General features: G+C 59.6%; 2 protein-coding genes across 8 annotated transcripts; both read right to left on the reverse strand.

Moving 5' to 3' along the window:
* Window positions 1-895: 895 nt before the first annotated feature.
* On the reverse strand, window positions 896-6483 carry LOC125625896 (membrane-spanning 4-domains subfamily A member 4A). 3 transcript variants are annotated; one of them, XM_075122958.1, is made up of 7 exons: window positions 6229-6483; window positions 5517-5700; window positions 4260-4376; window positions 3502-3558; window positions 2136-2291; window positions 1842-1961; window positions 896-1082 (listed from the first exon to the last, which is right to left on the reverse strand). In XM_075122958.1, the coding sequence occupies exons 2-7, from the start codon at window positions 5640-5642 to the stop codon at window positions 921-923; spliced, it is 738 nt and encodes a 245-aa protein (XP_074979059.1). In that variant the 5' UTR covers window positions 5643-5700; window positions 6229-6483; the 3' UTR covers window positions 896-920. The 3 variants fall into 3 exon arrangements, with proteins under 3 accessions (XP_074979059.1, XP_048684460.1, XP_048684461.1); XM_048828503.2 differs by having other exon boundaries at window positions 1008-1435; window positions 6229-6337; XM_048828504.2 differs by lacking the exon at window positions 1842-1961 and having other exon boundaries at window positions 1008-1435; window positions 6229-6337.
* Window positions 6484-7888: 1405 nt separating this feature from the next.
* LOC125625897 (uncharacterized) lies at window positions 7889-16159 on the reverse strand. Of its 5 annotated transcripts, none has more exons than XM_048828506.2 (10): window positions 16019-16159; window positions 13288-13351; window positions 12657-12713; window positions 12291-12368; window positions 11523-11576; window positions 9079-9141; window positions 8926-8961; window positions 8760-8834; window positions 8493-8541; window positions 7889-8413 (listed from the first exon to the last, which is right to left on the reverse strand). In XM_048828506.2, exons 1-10 carry the CDS (start codon window positions 16022-16024, stop codon window positions 8389-8391), a joined length of 507 nt encoding a protein of 168 aa, XP_048684463.1. In that variant the 5' UTR covers window positions 16025-16159; the 3' UTR covers window positions 7889-8388. The 5 variants fall into 5 exon arrangements, with proteins under 5 accessions (XP_048684463.1, XP_048684462.1, XP_048684465.1 ...); XM_048828505.2 differs by having other exon boundaries at window positions 12645-12713; window positions 16019-16158; XM_048828508.2 differs by lacking the exon at window positions 12657-12713.
* Window positions 16160-17201: the final 1042 nt, after the last annotated feature.

A 17201-nucleotide genomic window follows, 5' to 3' on the forward strand; every position in this document is an offset into this window, starting at 1 on the left:
ACAGATTGTTCTGAACAGTCCCCTCCAGGGGCAGCTGGATTTGGGGGGGAGGGGAAGATTTTCCCTGCAATTAACTTCTATCTCCTTGCCTCCTGCTCTAACCGTTCCGCCCGACTCCACTCCTAGAGCTAGAGGAGAACCCAAGAGTCCTAGCTCCCTTGCTCTAACCACTAGAACTGCCCCCCTTTGCAGAGGAGTGTCACCATAATCCCCACCCCATCCTCTGATCCCTCTAACTCCTGTCCCCTACCACCCAGGCCCCTCTCCATAACCACCTCCACTCAAATCTCCACTGTCCCCTCACCCTTCCACCCCCTAATGTTCACTCCCTTCTCTGCCGGACTTTGAGCCCTTCCCAATTTGCCAATAACGTGCTCCTTTAACCTCCACCAGATTGGGGAGCTCGGCCTGGCTGGCTGGCTGCCTGGGCGTGCTGGCTCCGCATCATTCCTTTGGCATGTGCCCAGTAGCCATGCCCCCGTCCCCAGCGCCATGCTCTCAGTTGAACCCCATGCTCAGCGTTACTCCCTCGAGGGGCAAGTTGGTGCCACGTGCTAGCCGGGGTAAATGGCGAGCGACTGAGCCCGCTCGGGGCAGGAGCCGACCCCTGGCTTGATCCCTCTGTGTGCAAAGAGAATGCGGAGAATCTGTTAACCTTAAGAGAAACTGTTTTCTTGGGGGAGGGGTGCCTCGTGGGAACGCCTCGCTCAAATTGCCCCCGATTTAGAGCTCTAAACCTACCCTGTAGCCCCAAGAGGAACACCAGCTCTCAAGGCAATCCAAGTTGCCACATGCACACTGCACGCTGCCTTTATCTCAGCACTGAAGGTCTGTGCCATGCACTGAGTTCACCTGTTCTCAGCTCACTGCCTTTATCTCAGCAAGTTCACCTGTTCTCAGGTCCAGCATTTTGGCAGCCCCTACAATACCAGGACCATTCCTGGGCTGCCCCTGTCCCTTCGCCAAGTCAGGGGATCCTGATGAATAACAGAGGCAGAAACTGGGGCTGGTCGTTCGTATGAAACACGTTTATTGGGTGTAGGGAGATCAGGGGTGAATGCGCAGCAGAGAGGAATCAGATCCTGTCGGCAGGGGAGAAGAAAGAAAGAAAGAAAGAAAGAAACTGTAATTTGCCACACTGTAGCCTCGCACCGTCCCTTTAAATCCCGCAGAAGGAAGCTGTCACACTGTTAGTGTAGATGGCACCATCAGGAGTGAGTCCCAGTCGTCACCATCCACAATGCTGGCCCAGATACTGCGCTGCCCCCTGGGGGCCATTGCAGAGCCGGCAGCAACTCGGAGTGGTTGGGGTCGGTCAGCAGGTGAAGTGGGGCATGGCTCAAGGGGTCTGGGTGTCCTGGTAAGGGGGCGGAGCTTTGGGGGGGTCATTGGCGAGGGCAGCTGGAGGCCCCATGTTCTGATAAATCACCACAGACTGGAGGGAGAGACAGGAGGAGAGCATGAGGGGCAGCCCTAGGGCCAGCCACTCCCCTGCCCCCCACATTCCCCTATAACCCCTACTCCTTCTTCCTGCCTCCCATATTCTCATGCAGCCCTATTGGGCAGTGCACAGACACAAATTGTTCATGGAATAACTCCCCTAGGGAAGTACGGGGGCCGGGCGGGGAGAGGTTCCTACATCTGTCAACTGACTTAAAAAGAAGATGGGCTGGACAAATGTTTCACACACCCAGGGATAGAACCCAGGAGTCCTCACCCATGGCTTTAAACTCTAAACTCCACTCCCTTCTCTGAGCCTGGGATAGAACCCAGGCGTCCTGGCTCCCAGCCCTCCCCCCCCCAACCCCAAGACCCCCATCCCCTTGCACAAAGGCTGTCACCGTGTCGCTGTAGCTGTCCCGGCAGAGTGTTTTGCACCCGAAGGCAGCACTGGAGATGGAGACACAGAACTCCAGGATGGTGAAGACCAGGAGAATCATGACCACCCCGAACATGGTATCCTGGCCAGGGAAGATCCACGAGGGACTGACTGAGAATACACACAGCGCCCCCTGCTGAGCCCCCGCTCCCCGCAGCACAGCGCCCCCTGCTGAGCCTCCCGGGTCACAGATAGCACCAGTGCCCCCAGCTTCATGGGGCAGAGCTGGGCAGGCCGAGGGGGCAGCCGGACTCACCGTGGGCACTCGGGAGGTCGGCGCGCAGGACTTGGACTCCTCGATCCAGTAGCAGGTTACTCCCGGGTAGTAGAAGACAAACGAGAACAAACAGATGATGATCCCCACTCCGGCCACTATGGCGCTGAGGGTATTCATAGCCAGCATGCCCTTCACCTGGGGAGGAGGCACCAGAGACATGGGGCTAGGACGCCCAGCTATGTCGTCCACACACCCCACACCTCCCACCCCTGCATTTCCCCAGCCACCCTCCTGCCCTTGAATCCTCCTGCACCCCTCCAGACACCCTCAGCCTGTGTCCAGCTTCCACGGTACAGCATGTCGGTGGAGATTTTAATGTCTAGCGAGACAAGGCTGGTGGGGGCCCAGCTTCCGCTGGGGAAATCATAGAATCATAGAATCTCAGGGCTGGAAGGGACCTCAGGAGTCATCTAGTCCCACCCCCTGCTCAAAGCAGGACCAACCCCAACTAAATCATCCCAGCCAGGGCTTTGTCAAGCCAGGCCTTAAAAACCTCTAAGGAAGGAGATTCCACCACCTGCCTAGGGAACCCCTTCCAGTGCTTCACCACCCTCCTAGTGAAAAAGTTTTTCCTAATATGCAACCTAAACCTCCCTCACTGCAACTTGAGACCATTACTCCTCATTCTGTCATCTGCTACCACTGAGAACAGTCTAGATCCATCCTCTTTGGAGCCCCCCTTCAGGTAGTTGAAGGCTGCTCTCAAATCCCCCCTCACTCTTCTCTTCTGCAGACTAAACAATCCCAGTTCCCTCAACCTCTCCTCGTAAGCAAGCTAGCCTGCTCTCCAGAGCTCTTCTTCTGATCCTTGTTACAATCTTCAGCCCGAAACAGGCGGCTTTCAGCCATTCGTGGCAGTTTTCAGTGGCAACGTTTTGAGCTTTGGGGCAATTTTGAGTAGACATTTTTCATTTTCCCTGCACTTTTTAGCAGCTTCCAGCTACAAATTTGCTCTTTTGGGGGCAACTTTTGGCAGCCAATTGGCCATTTTCAGCTGTGTGGGGTGGGCTGCCGTTTTTGTCTGAAAAAACTGGGGGGGGGGGGGGTTTGGTGGCTGTTTTGGGCTGAAATTTTTCAATTTTGGGCAATTTCCCCCTGGAAATTCTTCCTTTCATGACTGTTTTGGGGTAAAATGTTTCAATTCTCAGCCGTTTGGCCAGTTTGGGGATGGGAATTTTCAGTGTTGAGAAAAAAGTCAAAAGTTTCCATTGGAATTTTTGGTGAATTCTCCCCCCCCCCCCCCCCCCCGCCAATTTTTCATGTTTCAATTAACTTTCCCGGGGGGGGAAACCCCAATATATTCCAACTGGCTCAAAAAACAAGGGACAGAAACCTCGTTCCTTACCAGTGAGATCTTGGGGTTCTTGGCAGCCTCCACACAAATGAACCCCGAAAGGATGTACTGGAGGGAAAGCAGAGATGGGTGAAAGCTGCTGCCCACTCTTCACCCAACAGGTGAGATCATCCCACTCGCTTGGTGCCTCAGTTTCCACCCCATGCATTATGTATATTGGCATTCCCTCCCTCACAGGCAGGGTGAGGATCAATACACCGGGGGTGGAGGGGAGTCACACATTTCTCATGCCCATTACACATCTCAGAGGCTCCTTCCCCACCATGCCAAGGGCTTTATGTGTCCCCCACTTCCCCTCCCTTCCATGCCAGGGGGTTCTGGATCCCCCCATTCTTCCCTTTCTCCCCATGCCACAGGCTCTGTATGCCCTACAGAGACTCAGCTGAAGATGGGGGAGGGGTCCAGGTGCTGCGGGGATCGGGGCCAAAGAAGCACCTGTGATAGGTCGGGGCTCTGCACAGACACACAGCCAGTGGCCACCCCAAGGACTCACAGAGGGGACATGCGAACCCGCCCAGCAGGCCAGCGGCAGCTCAGGGAGCAACCCCCAACTCTTCTAGCCCCATGGCCAGTGCCCCAGTCGCCACTCCGCCACCCCTGGCAGTACCAGCTGGGCTTCCAAAGATCATTGGGAAGCCGGGTTCAGGGCACGGCGCTGGCTGGCTAAACCGCCCTACGGAGAGGATTCCGAGACAATGTCCTCCTTGTTTGCACACACACACCCCGAAGCCCCCACCACTAGGACTTACCAGGATCCCAGTCCAAAAGGGGGTCCCCACCTTTATCGCCACTTGGTGGTGGTCATTCGTCAGGGTCAGGATGATGCCAAAAGCTATCTGCACAATGCCCGTGAGTATCTGTGTGATCTGCAGAGACACCATGAGGCATGTTACTGGCCAGGAGCTGCATTCTGGGGAACTTACTACATGGTTACTCAGTCCCTACTACACGGTTACTCCATCCCTACCACACGGTGACACAGTCTCTACTACACAGGGTCTCTGTATTTTGGCTAGTCATTCATGAGAGGATAAAGCCTCTAGACGGATCCTCAGAAGACTTGTGTTCTGTTCCCAACTCTGCCACTGGCCTTATCCTCCCTGTGTCTCAGTTTCCTCACGCTACCTCATTTGTAAAGTACTTTGAGATCAACTGATGACAAGGGCTACCAAGAGCTAGGGATGATAATTATATGGCTACTTAGTCCTTACATCTACTTAGGCCAAGATTTCCAAAGGAATTATGCACCTGAATGCAGGTGGGTGTCTCTTGGGCTTGACAAAAGTGCCAGAGCTAGGTGCCTAACTCCCATTGACTTTCCATGAGCTGCAGGCACCTAGGTAAGTCTTGGCAAGTCCCACTTGCTCCTCTCTACCTATCTAATCAACTTAGATATGTATCTACTTTTGTTTTCGTCTATATGTCCCATCACCTTAGTTTGGAAGTAATGGATTAAAATAATGGAATTGCATCATGCTCCCAAGTGGAACATTCCTAATGAAAACAGCTGGGAATTAGGACTCCTGGGTTCTATCCCCAGCTCTGGGAGGGGAGTGGGCGTCTAGTGGGTTACAGCAGAGGAGCTAGGACTCCTGGCTTCTCTTTCTAGCTCTTGTAGGGGAGGAGGGTGCTCAGAGGGTCAGGTCTTGTGCATCCTGACCCTGACTCGCTGCAAGTCTCCAGTCAGGCACACACCTAGCTCTGTGCCTCAGTTTCCCTCTCTGTATTACAGAGATAATCATCCCCAACCACATTTCTAAGGCACTTTGGGATTCTCAGTGCCACAGCACTATACCAAGGCCACACATGACAGCCTGTGGCCAAGGATAGGACCCCCTGCACCTAAAAGCCTGAGTGTCTTCCGTCCAAGCTAATCAGGCAACTACACCCAGCAAGGGCAGCAGCCGCCTCCTGTTAATGGCCCAGCCAGCAGAAGGAGTCAGAAAGGCTCATTGTGTCCCCCTGGGTCCCCTTCGCAGGCCAGCCTCCGGCTATGCTGGACTCACGCCCAGAGCCAGTGGCTCCCCCTGGTAGAACTTCCGCAGGGGCCGTGGTGGGGCAGAGGAGGCTGACGAGTGGGGCTGGGGTATGATCTGCGTCAGCAGGACGACTCCGGAGGGCCCCGCCTCCATGAGGGCAGCAGGTGCCTATTCCCGGCCTGTGCAGTGCTGACAGGAGCCGTCACAGCAACTAAATGAGGGAGAGGAAAAGAGAGAGAAGGACGGGGAAAGAATGAAGAGTCTGACATTTAGGATGAGAACAATTGGGATTCAGAACTCCTGGGTTTTCTCCCTGGCTCTGGGAGCGGGGGGGGGGAGTCTAGTGGTTAGAAAAGGGAGGGTTGGGAGCCAGGACTCCTGGGTTCTCTCTATGGCTCTGGGAGGGAAGTGGGGGCTAGTGGTTAGAGAAAGGAGAGTTGGGAGCCAGGACTCCTGGGTTCTCTCTATGGCTCTGGGAGGGAAGTAGGGTCTAGTGGTTGGGGGGGCTGCACAGAGCCAGTTTTTCACAGGAAACCTTTCCCCTCCCATCGCTGCCTGTCCGCTTGCTAGCGGATCTCTCCCAGGCCTGTGGTGAGAGGGCATCAGACATAGTGACCCTCCCAGCCTCCGTCTGCCCCAGAGCCCCAAGGCTCGCAGCCCCCCAGCTGCTCTGTGGCTGATGCACCCCAGAGAGCGCCCCCCACTGCCCAGCGCCCCTGCTATGCTCGGCTGTACTTGCCCTGGGCTCCTAGCACCCCCGGCCGCTCCTGCGGGCCCCCGCAGCTCGGGCTGTCTGCCTGGGCAGGAAGTGGCTGGGCCTGGTGCCCAGCCAGGGAGGGAGAGGAAGAGGGAGAGGCCCGTGCAAGGGGGGAGCCAGTGGCCTCTGGCACGAGGATAGAGCAAGGGCGGATTTGGCCCTGGTACCTCCAGGCCAGCCTGGCAGAAACACCCAGCCCAGCAGCAGGCTGGGCACAAGCTGGTGCCATGGGTGAGCGACTGAGAGGAACTGTCCGGCCGCTGCCTCAAGCCTGCAGCCCGGTGGTTTGACAGCAGGTCAGGGCTCGGGGATCAGCCGAAAGGGGCCGGGCCTGGCGGGCCAGGCCACCGAGCTCCCGGCGCGGCTCTGCCCTCTGGGCCATGTCGTGTGTGGAGGTTTCCCAGACATGCGGGGCTGGAGGGGACCTCAAGAGGGCCTCAGGGCCAGCACCCCGGGGCCAAGTCAGAGCCGAGGGACCCCCGAGCGGCCCTGACAGGGTGTGTCCAGCCCGGTCTTAAAACCTTCCAGTGACACGGTTCCTTGGGTAACCTGTTCGGAGTGTCCCGGCTGTTCTTTTGGCAGCCGCTAAGTGTCTTCCGGGTGCTGACAAACAACAGTTGCATTTGTGGGACCTACCTGCTCTACCCGAGGGAGCTGCATCGCAGTGCCAGGCGAGCTGTCCTCGTGTGCCGTTATGTGCGGCTGTTCCCCGGCTGTCCCACCCCTGAGGCGGCTGCATCCCAGCGCTGGGAAAGCTGTCCTCATGCGGCTGTTCCCCATCTGCCCCACCCCAGATGTGGCTGCATCTCAGTGCTCTGCATACCCAATCCCAGCGTTATGGGTCTCAGATGATTTGTGCAGAGGAGTCCATTTCTGTTGCAGGAGTGATGGTGTGGTGAGTGAAAGCCCCATGATATTAACCCTCTACTTTCCAGTCTCTGACCCTGAACAACAGGCCCTACCTCTGGAGTGGAGCAGCTGGGGAACAGCCACACATAACACCCCATGGGGACAGCTCACCCAGTGCTGAGATGTAGCCACCTGTAGCTCATTATCTGAGCACAGTTCAGGCCTTGAGCAACCAGCACAGAGCTGGCTCCACCCAGGGGGAAATTCCTGCCCTTGGTTGTTTTCATTCACTAAAGCCCATGGCGGCCAACTCTCTGAGCCCTTTGAACTGGCCTGAGCTCAGCAAAGTGCTAATGGAGCCCTGCTGCCACCAGAAGGGGCAAGAGCTACCACAGAATCACAGAATCTCAGGGTTGGAAGGGACCTCAGGAGGTCATCTAGTCCAACCCCCTGCTCAAAGCAGGACCAATCCCCAATTTTTGCCCCAGATCCCAAATGGCCCCCTCAAGGATTGAACTCACAACCCTGGCTTTAGCAGGCCAATGCTCAAACCACTGAGCTATGCTCCCCTCCCACAGCCACAGATGGAACCCAGGAGTCCTGGCTCCCAGCCCCTGCTCTAACCCACTAGACCCCCACTCCCCTCCCAGAGCCATGGATGGAACCCAGGAGTCCCGGCTCCCAGCCCCTGCTCTCACCGACTAGACCCCACTCCCCTCCCGGAGCTGGGGATAGAATCCAGGAGTCCTGACTCCTGCCCCCGTGCCCTGCTGCATGAGAGGCTCACAGACACTTTGCTTCCCCAGAGGGAGTCATTTAATGTCATCAAAATACAACACAGGGCGACCGGCGCTCAGAGACAGGTTGGGGGGACAGGGATGCGGGGGACAGGCCAGGCACAGGCTGGAGACTCAGATGGGGGGGATAAGGCCTGAAGGGAGGACAAGGATGGGAATCCAGGCCAGGAAGGGGGAGGGGACAGAGATGGGGGAACAAGGCTGGGAGAGGGAGGGGACAGGGATCAGGGGACAAGGCTGGGAGGGGGAAAAGAGAGGGATGGAGGATCCAGGCCGGGGAGTCGGCTGGAGGCTAGAGGGGATTGGCGGGGGTGATCTGAGCCAGGGGTCTGATATGCAGATCACAGAGGAGGGAGCCAGGGGCACTCAGCAGCCCTCTGATCTGTGCTGCTGGTTCTGCCCCAGCCCCCATTAGGCATGCAGCATCGCTGTGGGGCTCCGAGCCGGCCCCTCCACGCAGTGTCTGGCCCCCAGGCATCCCCCAGCAGGGCGTGCCTCAGAGCCGCGAGATATCGTAGGCGCTGTAAGGAAAAGGAAGAAGGGCTTAGGGGGGCTGGGGGGACCCTGCGGGGCCCAAGAGAGGACAGGGGCGGCTCTCACCTCCTCCGCTTCCGGCCCCCACATCCGTGGAACTTCCCGAATTTACCACCTGGGAATGGAGAGAGTAAGAGTGTGAACCCAGGCGACCTGGCTCCCAGCCCCCAGCCCCGCTCTACCCATCAGACCCCACTCCCCTCCCAGAGCCAGGGAGAGAACCCAGGCGTCCTGGTTCCAACCCCACCCCACACTGCTCTACCCATCAGACCCCACTCCCCTCCCAGAGCCGGAGAGAGAACCCAGGCGTCCTGGCTCCCAGCCCCCACTCACAGGTGAGGATGAGGATGCCCAGGACGAAGAGGATGGCGGCGGCAATCAGGCCCCACTTGCGCAGGGAGTGGTAATCTGAAAGGAGGGGGGAACAGGGTGACTGTGAGGGGAGTGAGGTGAGGAGCAGCACCCCCTGCTGCTCGGGGCAGGGACAGCTGCTACCCACCGTAAGAGAAGATTTCCTCTTGGCTTTGGCCGGCTCCTGTGGGGGCAGAGAGAGAATTACCCAAAATGCCTGGCTTGGGGGAGGGGGGGAAATGGGGCAGGGACCTTTCCCCTCTGCAGGGCTCCGGCTCCGATCCAGCCCCGGGGCACTCACCTGATCTGGCCGAGCTCCCATGCTCTCTGCGGCTCGTCGCCTGGGTCTCAGGCCTCTTGGGGCCTGAAAAGAACAAGTTCTGGAGTGAAAAGGATTCAGAGACCCCAGCTGAGACCTGCCCTCCCCACCAGCTATCTCTGGGATGGGGCACAGGGGGGCTGGTCATCCAGGGAGCCCGCACCCAGTGCCGAGATGCGGTCATCACTAGGGTGTGACGTGAGGGAGCTGATTATCCAGAGACCCCCTCGCCCAGCCCCAAGATGTGGCTGCTTCTGGGGTGGGACATGGTTATCCAGGGAACCCTCGCCCGGCCCTGAGTTGCGGCCGCCTCTGGGGTGTTACCTGTCAGCTCTATGTTCTTGGGGAACCAGGGTGCAGTATCCAGCTTGTCTGATTCACAAAGGACCCCCCACCCCCCAGCCTCCACTTGAACTGAAGAAAAACTTACAAAAAGCAATGAAAAGGCCGTGGGCGACACACCTACAGCCCTCCGGACAAGGGTGACGGGATTAAGGAAACTGCCCTAGCGTCATTTGCATGGAAGATGGGACAGGGAGGCATCACCCTTAGCATACAGAATGGAGAACAGAGATTCCAAGGCAACCAGAAAAGCAGGGATGAACTGCATGATGGGGGATCCCTGCTCCAGATGTTAATGAACTCACACCTGCACACACCCAGCTCAGCCGTTATCAGACCAATTCGAGGAATAAATCCTTGATTGGGATCCGCAATACTGAACCTGCCTAATTGCACTGTGAGCTCCCTTGAAGGAACACTGCCCATAGCCAGGAATGAGCAGTTCCTATTGTCTAGCCTGAACAAAACAATTTTGGTATCCTCCCTTGAGCCACCAGTTTACCCATAAACAAATCTAGTGTTCTCCCTTGAACCATTGTTCTTTCCCTACAAAGACCCCGACCCATGCTCAAGGAAGTGCTCTGATGCCTGGATCCAACATCTGCATCAGTTCCATTAGGATTTCATCGTCTCCTGACTGATCGTGCTGGGGGCTCTGCCTGGCTCCAGCACTCCGGACCCCCAGCTACCCCCACCACCTGGGAACCCCGACCAGTTCAAGCGTCACGGAGTGGCGAGAACCCAGCTCTCACTCTCTCTAGGTACAGCCTTCTGACCCTGACTTGTGTGATCAGTTAGAGTTTTCTAAACCTGACTTGTGGGATCAGATTGAAGCTAGATGCAATAATGTAACTCGTTTGTTTGTTTGGCTCCCCTTGTATGGTTATTACCAGGCAATAAATAACTTTTAAGGTTAAGCTGGTTGCTTCCCTCTCTCGCGCGCTCTCTCTTTCACGCACTCTCTCTCTCTCTTGTTTTTGGCTTCCCCATTCGCTCTGCAGCAACGCTCCTCTTACCTAAGCTAAAGATCCCTGCAGCACCCCAAAATCCTGTGGGGTTTGCTCATCAAGTGGGTTACGACCAGAACCACTGTAACGTGGAAATGGGGATAGGGATGTGCTGAACTTGGGGCATAGGTGGGTAACAGCTTGGAGGTGCTGCTCGACCCAGCCGGCTCAGGGGTGCTCTGTTCCGGTGCGGTGCATATGAGGGTGACAGCTTGGAGGTGCTGCTCGGGGACAAATAAGGGGTCAGTTTGGGAGTCCTGATTGACCCGGTCCACTCAGACGTGCTCTGCTAATGTGTGTGGGTGTGGGTGGGGGTGTGGGTGTGGGTGCGCGTGTTCATCTGATTCTGGGGCTGGAGGAACCGAGCTGTGGGGAACCGAGGACCTGCAGGGTAGCTCCATTGGGAGGGGACTTGCAGCAGGGAGAAGTAGCGCTCCATGCAAGAACACAAGTGACACAAGCCGTACGTGGATAGAATTACAGACCCGCCCCCCCCCCCCGAAGCGTAACCCTAATAAATGAGTGTACCCCAAAGTAACGGGCAAATCTGGTAATAGGGGTGGGACGTGGGGGGCTGGTCATCCAGGGAGCCCTTGCCTGGCCATGAGTTGCAGCCACCTCTGGGGTGGGATGTGGGGGGGGGGGCTGGTCATCCAGGGAGTCCTTGCCCGGCCATGAGTTGCAGCCACCTCTGGGGTGGGATGTGGGGGGGGGGCTGGCCATCCAGGGAGCCCTTGCCTGGCCATGAGTTGCAGCCACCTCTGGGGTGGGATGTGGGGGGGGGCTGGTCATCCAGGGAGCCCTTGCCTGGCCATGAGTTGCAGCCACCTCTGGGGTGGGATGTGGGGGGGGGCTGGTCATCCAGGGAGCCCTTGCCTGGCCATGAGTTGCAGCCATCTCTGGGGTGGGATGGGGGGGGGGGGCTGGTCATCCAGGGAGCCCTTGCCTGGCCATGAGTTACAGCCATCTCTGGGGTGGGATGGGGGGGGGGCTGGTCATCCAGGGAGCCCTTGCCTGGCCATGAGTTGCAGCCACCTCTGGGGTGGGATGTGGGGGGGGGCTGGTTATTTCTCCTACCTGAAGTGGTTGTGCTCATGCTGCTGGAACTGGAGCCCCCAGATCCTGTGGTGACTGCGGGGAGAAGAAAGGAGGGTGAGACTTGGACCCTTCTGCCCACCCCACCCCCACCCCCAGCTCTGCCAGTGCCCCTCACTCCCAACCCACAGTCCTGGCTATCCCAGCCCTGGGATTCCCCTCAACAGCTTGCCCCTCGTTCCTGACCCACAACCCCCTGCTCTCCCAGCTGGTCCTTCTTCCATTTTTAACGTCCCTCTCACTTTTTTCAGGCTGAGCTCTTATGTGGGGAGCTTTTCCCAGCCAAGTCACACCTAACTGGGGTGTTGCAGCTAGGGGAACTGGGGGGGCACATTTTGGGGCAGAGCAGTTATGTGCGGTATGATTGGGGGGATGGACAAAGCCCTGGCTGGGATGATTTAGTTGGTGCTGGTCCTGCTTTGAGCAGGGGGTTGGACTAGATGACCTTGAGGTCTCTTCCAACCCTAATCTTCTATCATTCTATGATCCTATGACTGGGGCTACGTGGAGGGGATCTGGCTTGGCCTGGAGTGGGGTGCTCCCACAGTTGGTCACCCGTCTTCTACGTGATGCCCACTCCCTGCGCTAGATGTGTTTCCCCCCCTCTGCATCTTGGTCTCCATCTGGCCGTGTCATGCAAAGAAAGAACCGAGATTAGAAACAACGGATCAGCCACCTCTGGGGCGGAGCAGCCAGGGAACAGCTGAACATAACGCCACACAGGGATGGCTGCTAGGCACTGATATTCACCTCTCAAATCCGAGTTGGGGTCGGACGGGGTCATGACGCCAGAGTCCTGCCCCAGTTTGGGCCTCGGGGTGACGATTGCTGATGAAGGATAAAAGCCTCCGTGTGCGTGTGTGGCAGCTAGTCTGTATCACACACACGCACACCCCACAGCACCGGGCTGATCCCACACATACAGAGCGCCCCTTCTGGGTCCCAGCCCACTCCCTGCAGCACAGAGCCCTCTGCTGACCGCCCGCTCCCTGCAGCCCTGCTGACTCCCCACTCCGCTCTCAGCAGCACAGCCCCCCTACTCACTCCCTGCCTTGTTCCCCACAGCACGCCTGTCCATGCCGTGGGCCCTGGGCGGGAACTTACCCCCCTGCTCACCCGCAAGGGTTGTCTCAGCCAGCAAAGTCATCGCTACGACATCCTTCGTGGCGTTATCTGTGGGAGCAAAGGGCTGGGTGGGAGATTTCGGTGGCTGGGTGCGGGGAGCCCCACCCATGCTTGTCCTCAGCCACCCAGCTTCCATTGGGTGAGAGGGTGTGTGTCCCTGCTGCCCCCTGCTGGAGGGGACGAGCCCTGCTCCGTGTGTGTGTATACACGCATGCGAGCAGTGCACGCCGCCCGGAAATAGACCTACTCTGCTACACATCATATTCCCTGTACAGCACCTGACTGAGGGGGATTCCCCTTTCTACCCCTAAAGAGAAGGAACCTGAGACACAAAGAAGCAAAAAGAAATGTCCAAGGTTACGCAAAAGGACAGAAACAGAGGGGGCAAAGCAGACCCCCAGGAGCCCTGATGCCCAGCCCCCCTGATCTAACCACTAGACCCCATCCCCTCCTAGAGCTGGGATAGAACCCAGAAGTCCTGGTTCCCAGCCCCACTGGTCCCTCCTACAGATGTTTCCCAAGACAGGATTTCCTGGTCAGTCAAGGGGTCTGGTGCCCCAGGGCTGTGGGTGCTGGTGCTACCCAGGGTGTGGTGCCATAGGGAAAGGCAGGTGACACTTACCTTGCTGAGCCAGAACCAGGCCCGGGACCAGGCCCAGGAACAAGAACAATATGGAGATCTGGACCTGCAGCAAAACCAGAGCGATTCAATTGTCCTGGGCTCTGCTGGTAGCCCTCACTCCCACCCGCAGCCCCCTGCCAGCCCCGGAGCCCGCCTCCAGCTCTGCCAGTGCCCCTCACTCCTGTCCTGCAGCACCTGCTAGCCCTGCCCTGGGCTGAGCTGCGCCACTGTATGTATTTATATATACTGACTCAGACTACCCACGAGGGGCTACTAAGGTGACCAATGTGTGTGAAACATTTTCAGAGCCTGACAGGCCTGGGAGGAGAGACCCAGCCGTGCTGGGGTGGGGATGGGGGGGATTTGCCTTCTTGATTTATGAGCTACTGGGGGATCCGCTGGCCCTAGCAACGGGCTCAGGCTCCCAGCAGACTCAGGCAGCATCGCCGCGCCGGCCACACCCGGGGCAGATCTCTCCTCTCCCAGCGACGGGCTCAGGCTCCCAGCTGACTCAGGCAGCATCGCCGCGCCGGCCACACCCGGGGCAGATCTCTCCTCTCCCAGCGACGGGCTCAGGCTCCCAGCTGACTCAGGCAGCATCGCCGCGCCGGCCACACCCGGGGCAGATCTCTCCTCTCCCAGCGATGGGCCCAGGCTCCTGGCTGACTCAGGCAGCATCGCCGCGCCGGCCACACCCGGGGCAGATCTCTCCTCTCCCAGCGATGGGCTCAGGCTCACAGCTGACTCAGGCAGCATCGCCACGCCGGCCACACCCGGGGCAGATCTCTCCTCTCCCAGCGACGGGCTCAGGCTCACAGCAGACTCAGGCAGCATCGCCACGCCGGCCACACCCGGGGCAGATCTCTCCTCTCCCAGCGACGGGCTCAGGCTCACAGCAGACTCAGGCAGCATCGCCACGCCGGCCACACCCGGGGCAGATCTCTCCTCTCCCAGCGACGGGCTCAGGCTCCCAGCAGACTCAGGCAGCATCACCGCGCCGGCCACACCCGGGGCAGATCTCTCCTCTCCCAGCGACGGGCTCAGGCTCCTGGCTGACTCAGGCAGCATCGCCGCGCCGGCCACACCCAGGGCAGATCTCTCCTCTCCCAGCGACGGGCTCAGGCTCCTGGCTGACTCAGGCAGCATCGCCACGCCGGCCACACCCGGGGCAGATCTCTCCTCTCCCAGCGATGGGCTCAGGCTCCTGGCTGACTCAGGCAGCATCGCCGCGCCGGCCACACCCGGGGCAGATCTCTCCTCTCCCAGCGATGGGCTCAGGCTCACAGCAGACTCAGGCAGCATCGCCGCGCCGGCCACACCCGGGGCAGATCTCTCCTCTCCCAGCGACGGGCTCAGGCTCACAGCAGACTCAGGCAGCATCGCCGCGCCGGCCACACCCGGGGCAGATCTCTCCTCTCCCAGCGACGGGCTCAGGCTCACAGCAGACTCAGGCAGCATTGCCACACCGGCCACACCCAGGGCAGATCTCTCCTCTCCCAGCGACGGGCTCAGGCTCCCGGCTGACTCAGGCAGCATCGCCGCGCCGGCCACACCCGTGGCAGATCTCTCCTCTCCCAGCGACGGGCTCAGGCTCACAGCAGACTCAGGCAGCATCGCCACGCCACCCACACCCGGGGCAGATCTCTCCTCTCCCAGCGACGGGCTCAGGCTCCCGGCTGACTCAGGCAGCATCGCCACGCTGGCCACACCCGGGGCAGATCTCTCCTCTCCCAGCGACGGGCTCAGGCTCCTGGCTGACTCAGGCAGCATCGCCGCGCCCTGGGTAGATCTCTCCTCTCCCAGCGATGGGCCTAGGCTCCTGGCTGACTCAGGCAGCATCGCCACGCTGGCCACACCCGGGACAGATCTCTCCTCTCCCAGGGACGGGCTCAGGCTCCCGGATGACTCAGGCAGCATCGCCACGCCGGCCACACCCGGGGCAGATCTCTCCTCTCCCAGCGATGGGCCCAGGCTCCTGGCTGACTCAGGCAGCATCGCCACGCCGGCCACACCCGGGGCAGATCTCTCCTCTCCCAGCGATGGGCCCAAGCTCCCAGCTGACTCGGGCAGACTCATGTTTGATCCCCAAACCTGCGAGCTAGAAATGCCGTCCCTCCCCCCACACACACAGAAATCGAACTCTGAGGCAATCCCAGGGTATAGAGGAGAACCCTCCACCCTGCATGGTGAACAGCCCGGGGGTGGGGAGGCGGGTCAGGCCAGGCTGCGGGGGGCTGCTCTGATCTCAGGGCAGGTGAATGCCCTGGAACTCACACTGGCTCCCAGGGGCCTGGTGACTGGGCCTCACCCAGGGACTGGACACAGCTGGCTCACAGGGCAGATGATTCAGCTGGGGTGGAGCGTGTACAGAGACAGATAGAGAGATAGGGACCGGATGCCATGTCGGGGGATGTAGGTCTACAACCATTAGCTGCAGCCCCATATGCAATCAGCCTGGTGGCCTGGTTCCCATCCCAGGGCCCCCCCCCTCCCCCGCCCCTTGCCGGCCCCTCTTCCCCCCCGCCCCCATGCGGCCAGGACACCTGGTTCCCATCACCAGCCTGCCTGGCTCTCCATGCCCCTCCCCACTCAAAGCCCCCCCTCCTGCAGCCGTGACCCACCAGGGTTACACGTGGCAGGAAGTCGGGGCCGTGATGCTGGATTGGGGGCACAGCTGGCTCTGATAAGAGCCGGGGAACCCAGGCGTCCGGAATGGGGGGTGGGGACTCACCCTCATGGCAGCAGGCGCTGGGATGGTGTGTGAGCAGGAATGGGAGGGCAGCGCTCGGGCGGCAGAACAAGGAGGCCTCACAAGTCATTTCCTCCCGCCGGTACTTCCTGCAAGGCGCGTGTGTGTGAGAGACCGTGTGTGTGCGTGCACTCAGAGGACTGTTTGTCTGCCAGTGGTGTGGCCGCAAAATGAAAGGGAACCCCGAGAAGTGGAAACGAAGAGGCAGAGAACTGCCCTGCCCCAGAGATGGCTGCATCTCAGCACCAGGCGACCCTTCCCCATACAGCGTTATGTGCAGATGTTCCCCAGCTGCCCCGCCCCAGAGATGGCTGCATCTCAGTGTGCTCAGTTCCCCCCTCCTGCCCCCCTGTCATTTCCTTATCCCCAGGGAGCTGGGCAGATGGGGATCCGGACTCTACCCAGCCCCACACAGCAGAGGGCTGCCCAGCAGGAGCCTACCCACTGGCATGTGCCCTGGGTAGATGGGGGAGATTCAGGAATGGGAGCAGGACAGGAGGTAGGGCAAGGCTGGTGGTGAGCCCCAGTGCATGCTGGGAGTCCCGCTCCAGGCCTGGTGCACGCTGGGAGCTCTGCTCTGATCGTGGTGCATGCTGGGAGTCCCGCTCCAGGCCTGGTGCATGCTGGGAGCTCTGCTCTGATCGTGGTGCATGCTGGGAGTCCCACTCCAGGCCTGGTGCACGCTGGGAGCTCTGCTCTGATCGTGGTGCATGCTGGGAGTCCCGCTCCAGCCCTGGTGCACGCTGGGAGCTCTGCTCTGATCGTGGTGCATGCTGGGAGTCCCGCTCCAGCCCTGGTGCACGCTGGGAGCTCTGCTCTGATCGTGGTGCATGCTGGGAGTCCCGCTCCAGGCCTGGTGCACGCTGGGAGCTCTGCTCTGATCGTGGTGCATGCTGGGAGTCCTGCTCCAGGCCTGGTGCACGCTGGGAGCTCTGCTCTGATCGTGGTGCATGCTGGGAGTCCTGCTCCAGGCCTGGTGCACGCTGGGAGCTCTGCTCTGATCGTGGTGCATGCTGGGAAGGCTGGGGCATGCTGGGATAGGGCCTCTGTCTTCCTTTTTCAGAGCTCTGCCGAGAGGGGCCAGTTGAGTGGCCTCTGGGGCTCAAACCCACCCTGTCCCCAGGGCGCTAAATGGCCGAGAGACGTGGGGCCAGAGGGAAGCGGG

Source organism: Caretta caretta, chromosome 24, assembly GCF_965140235.1.
Source record: "Caretta caretta isolate rCarCar2 chromosome 24, rCarCar1.hap1, whole genome shotgun sequence".
NCBI classification, from domain to species: Eukaryota; Metazoa; Chordata; order Testudines; family Cheloniidae; genus Caretta; species Caretta caretta.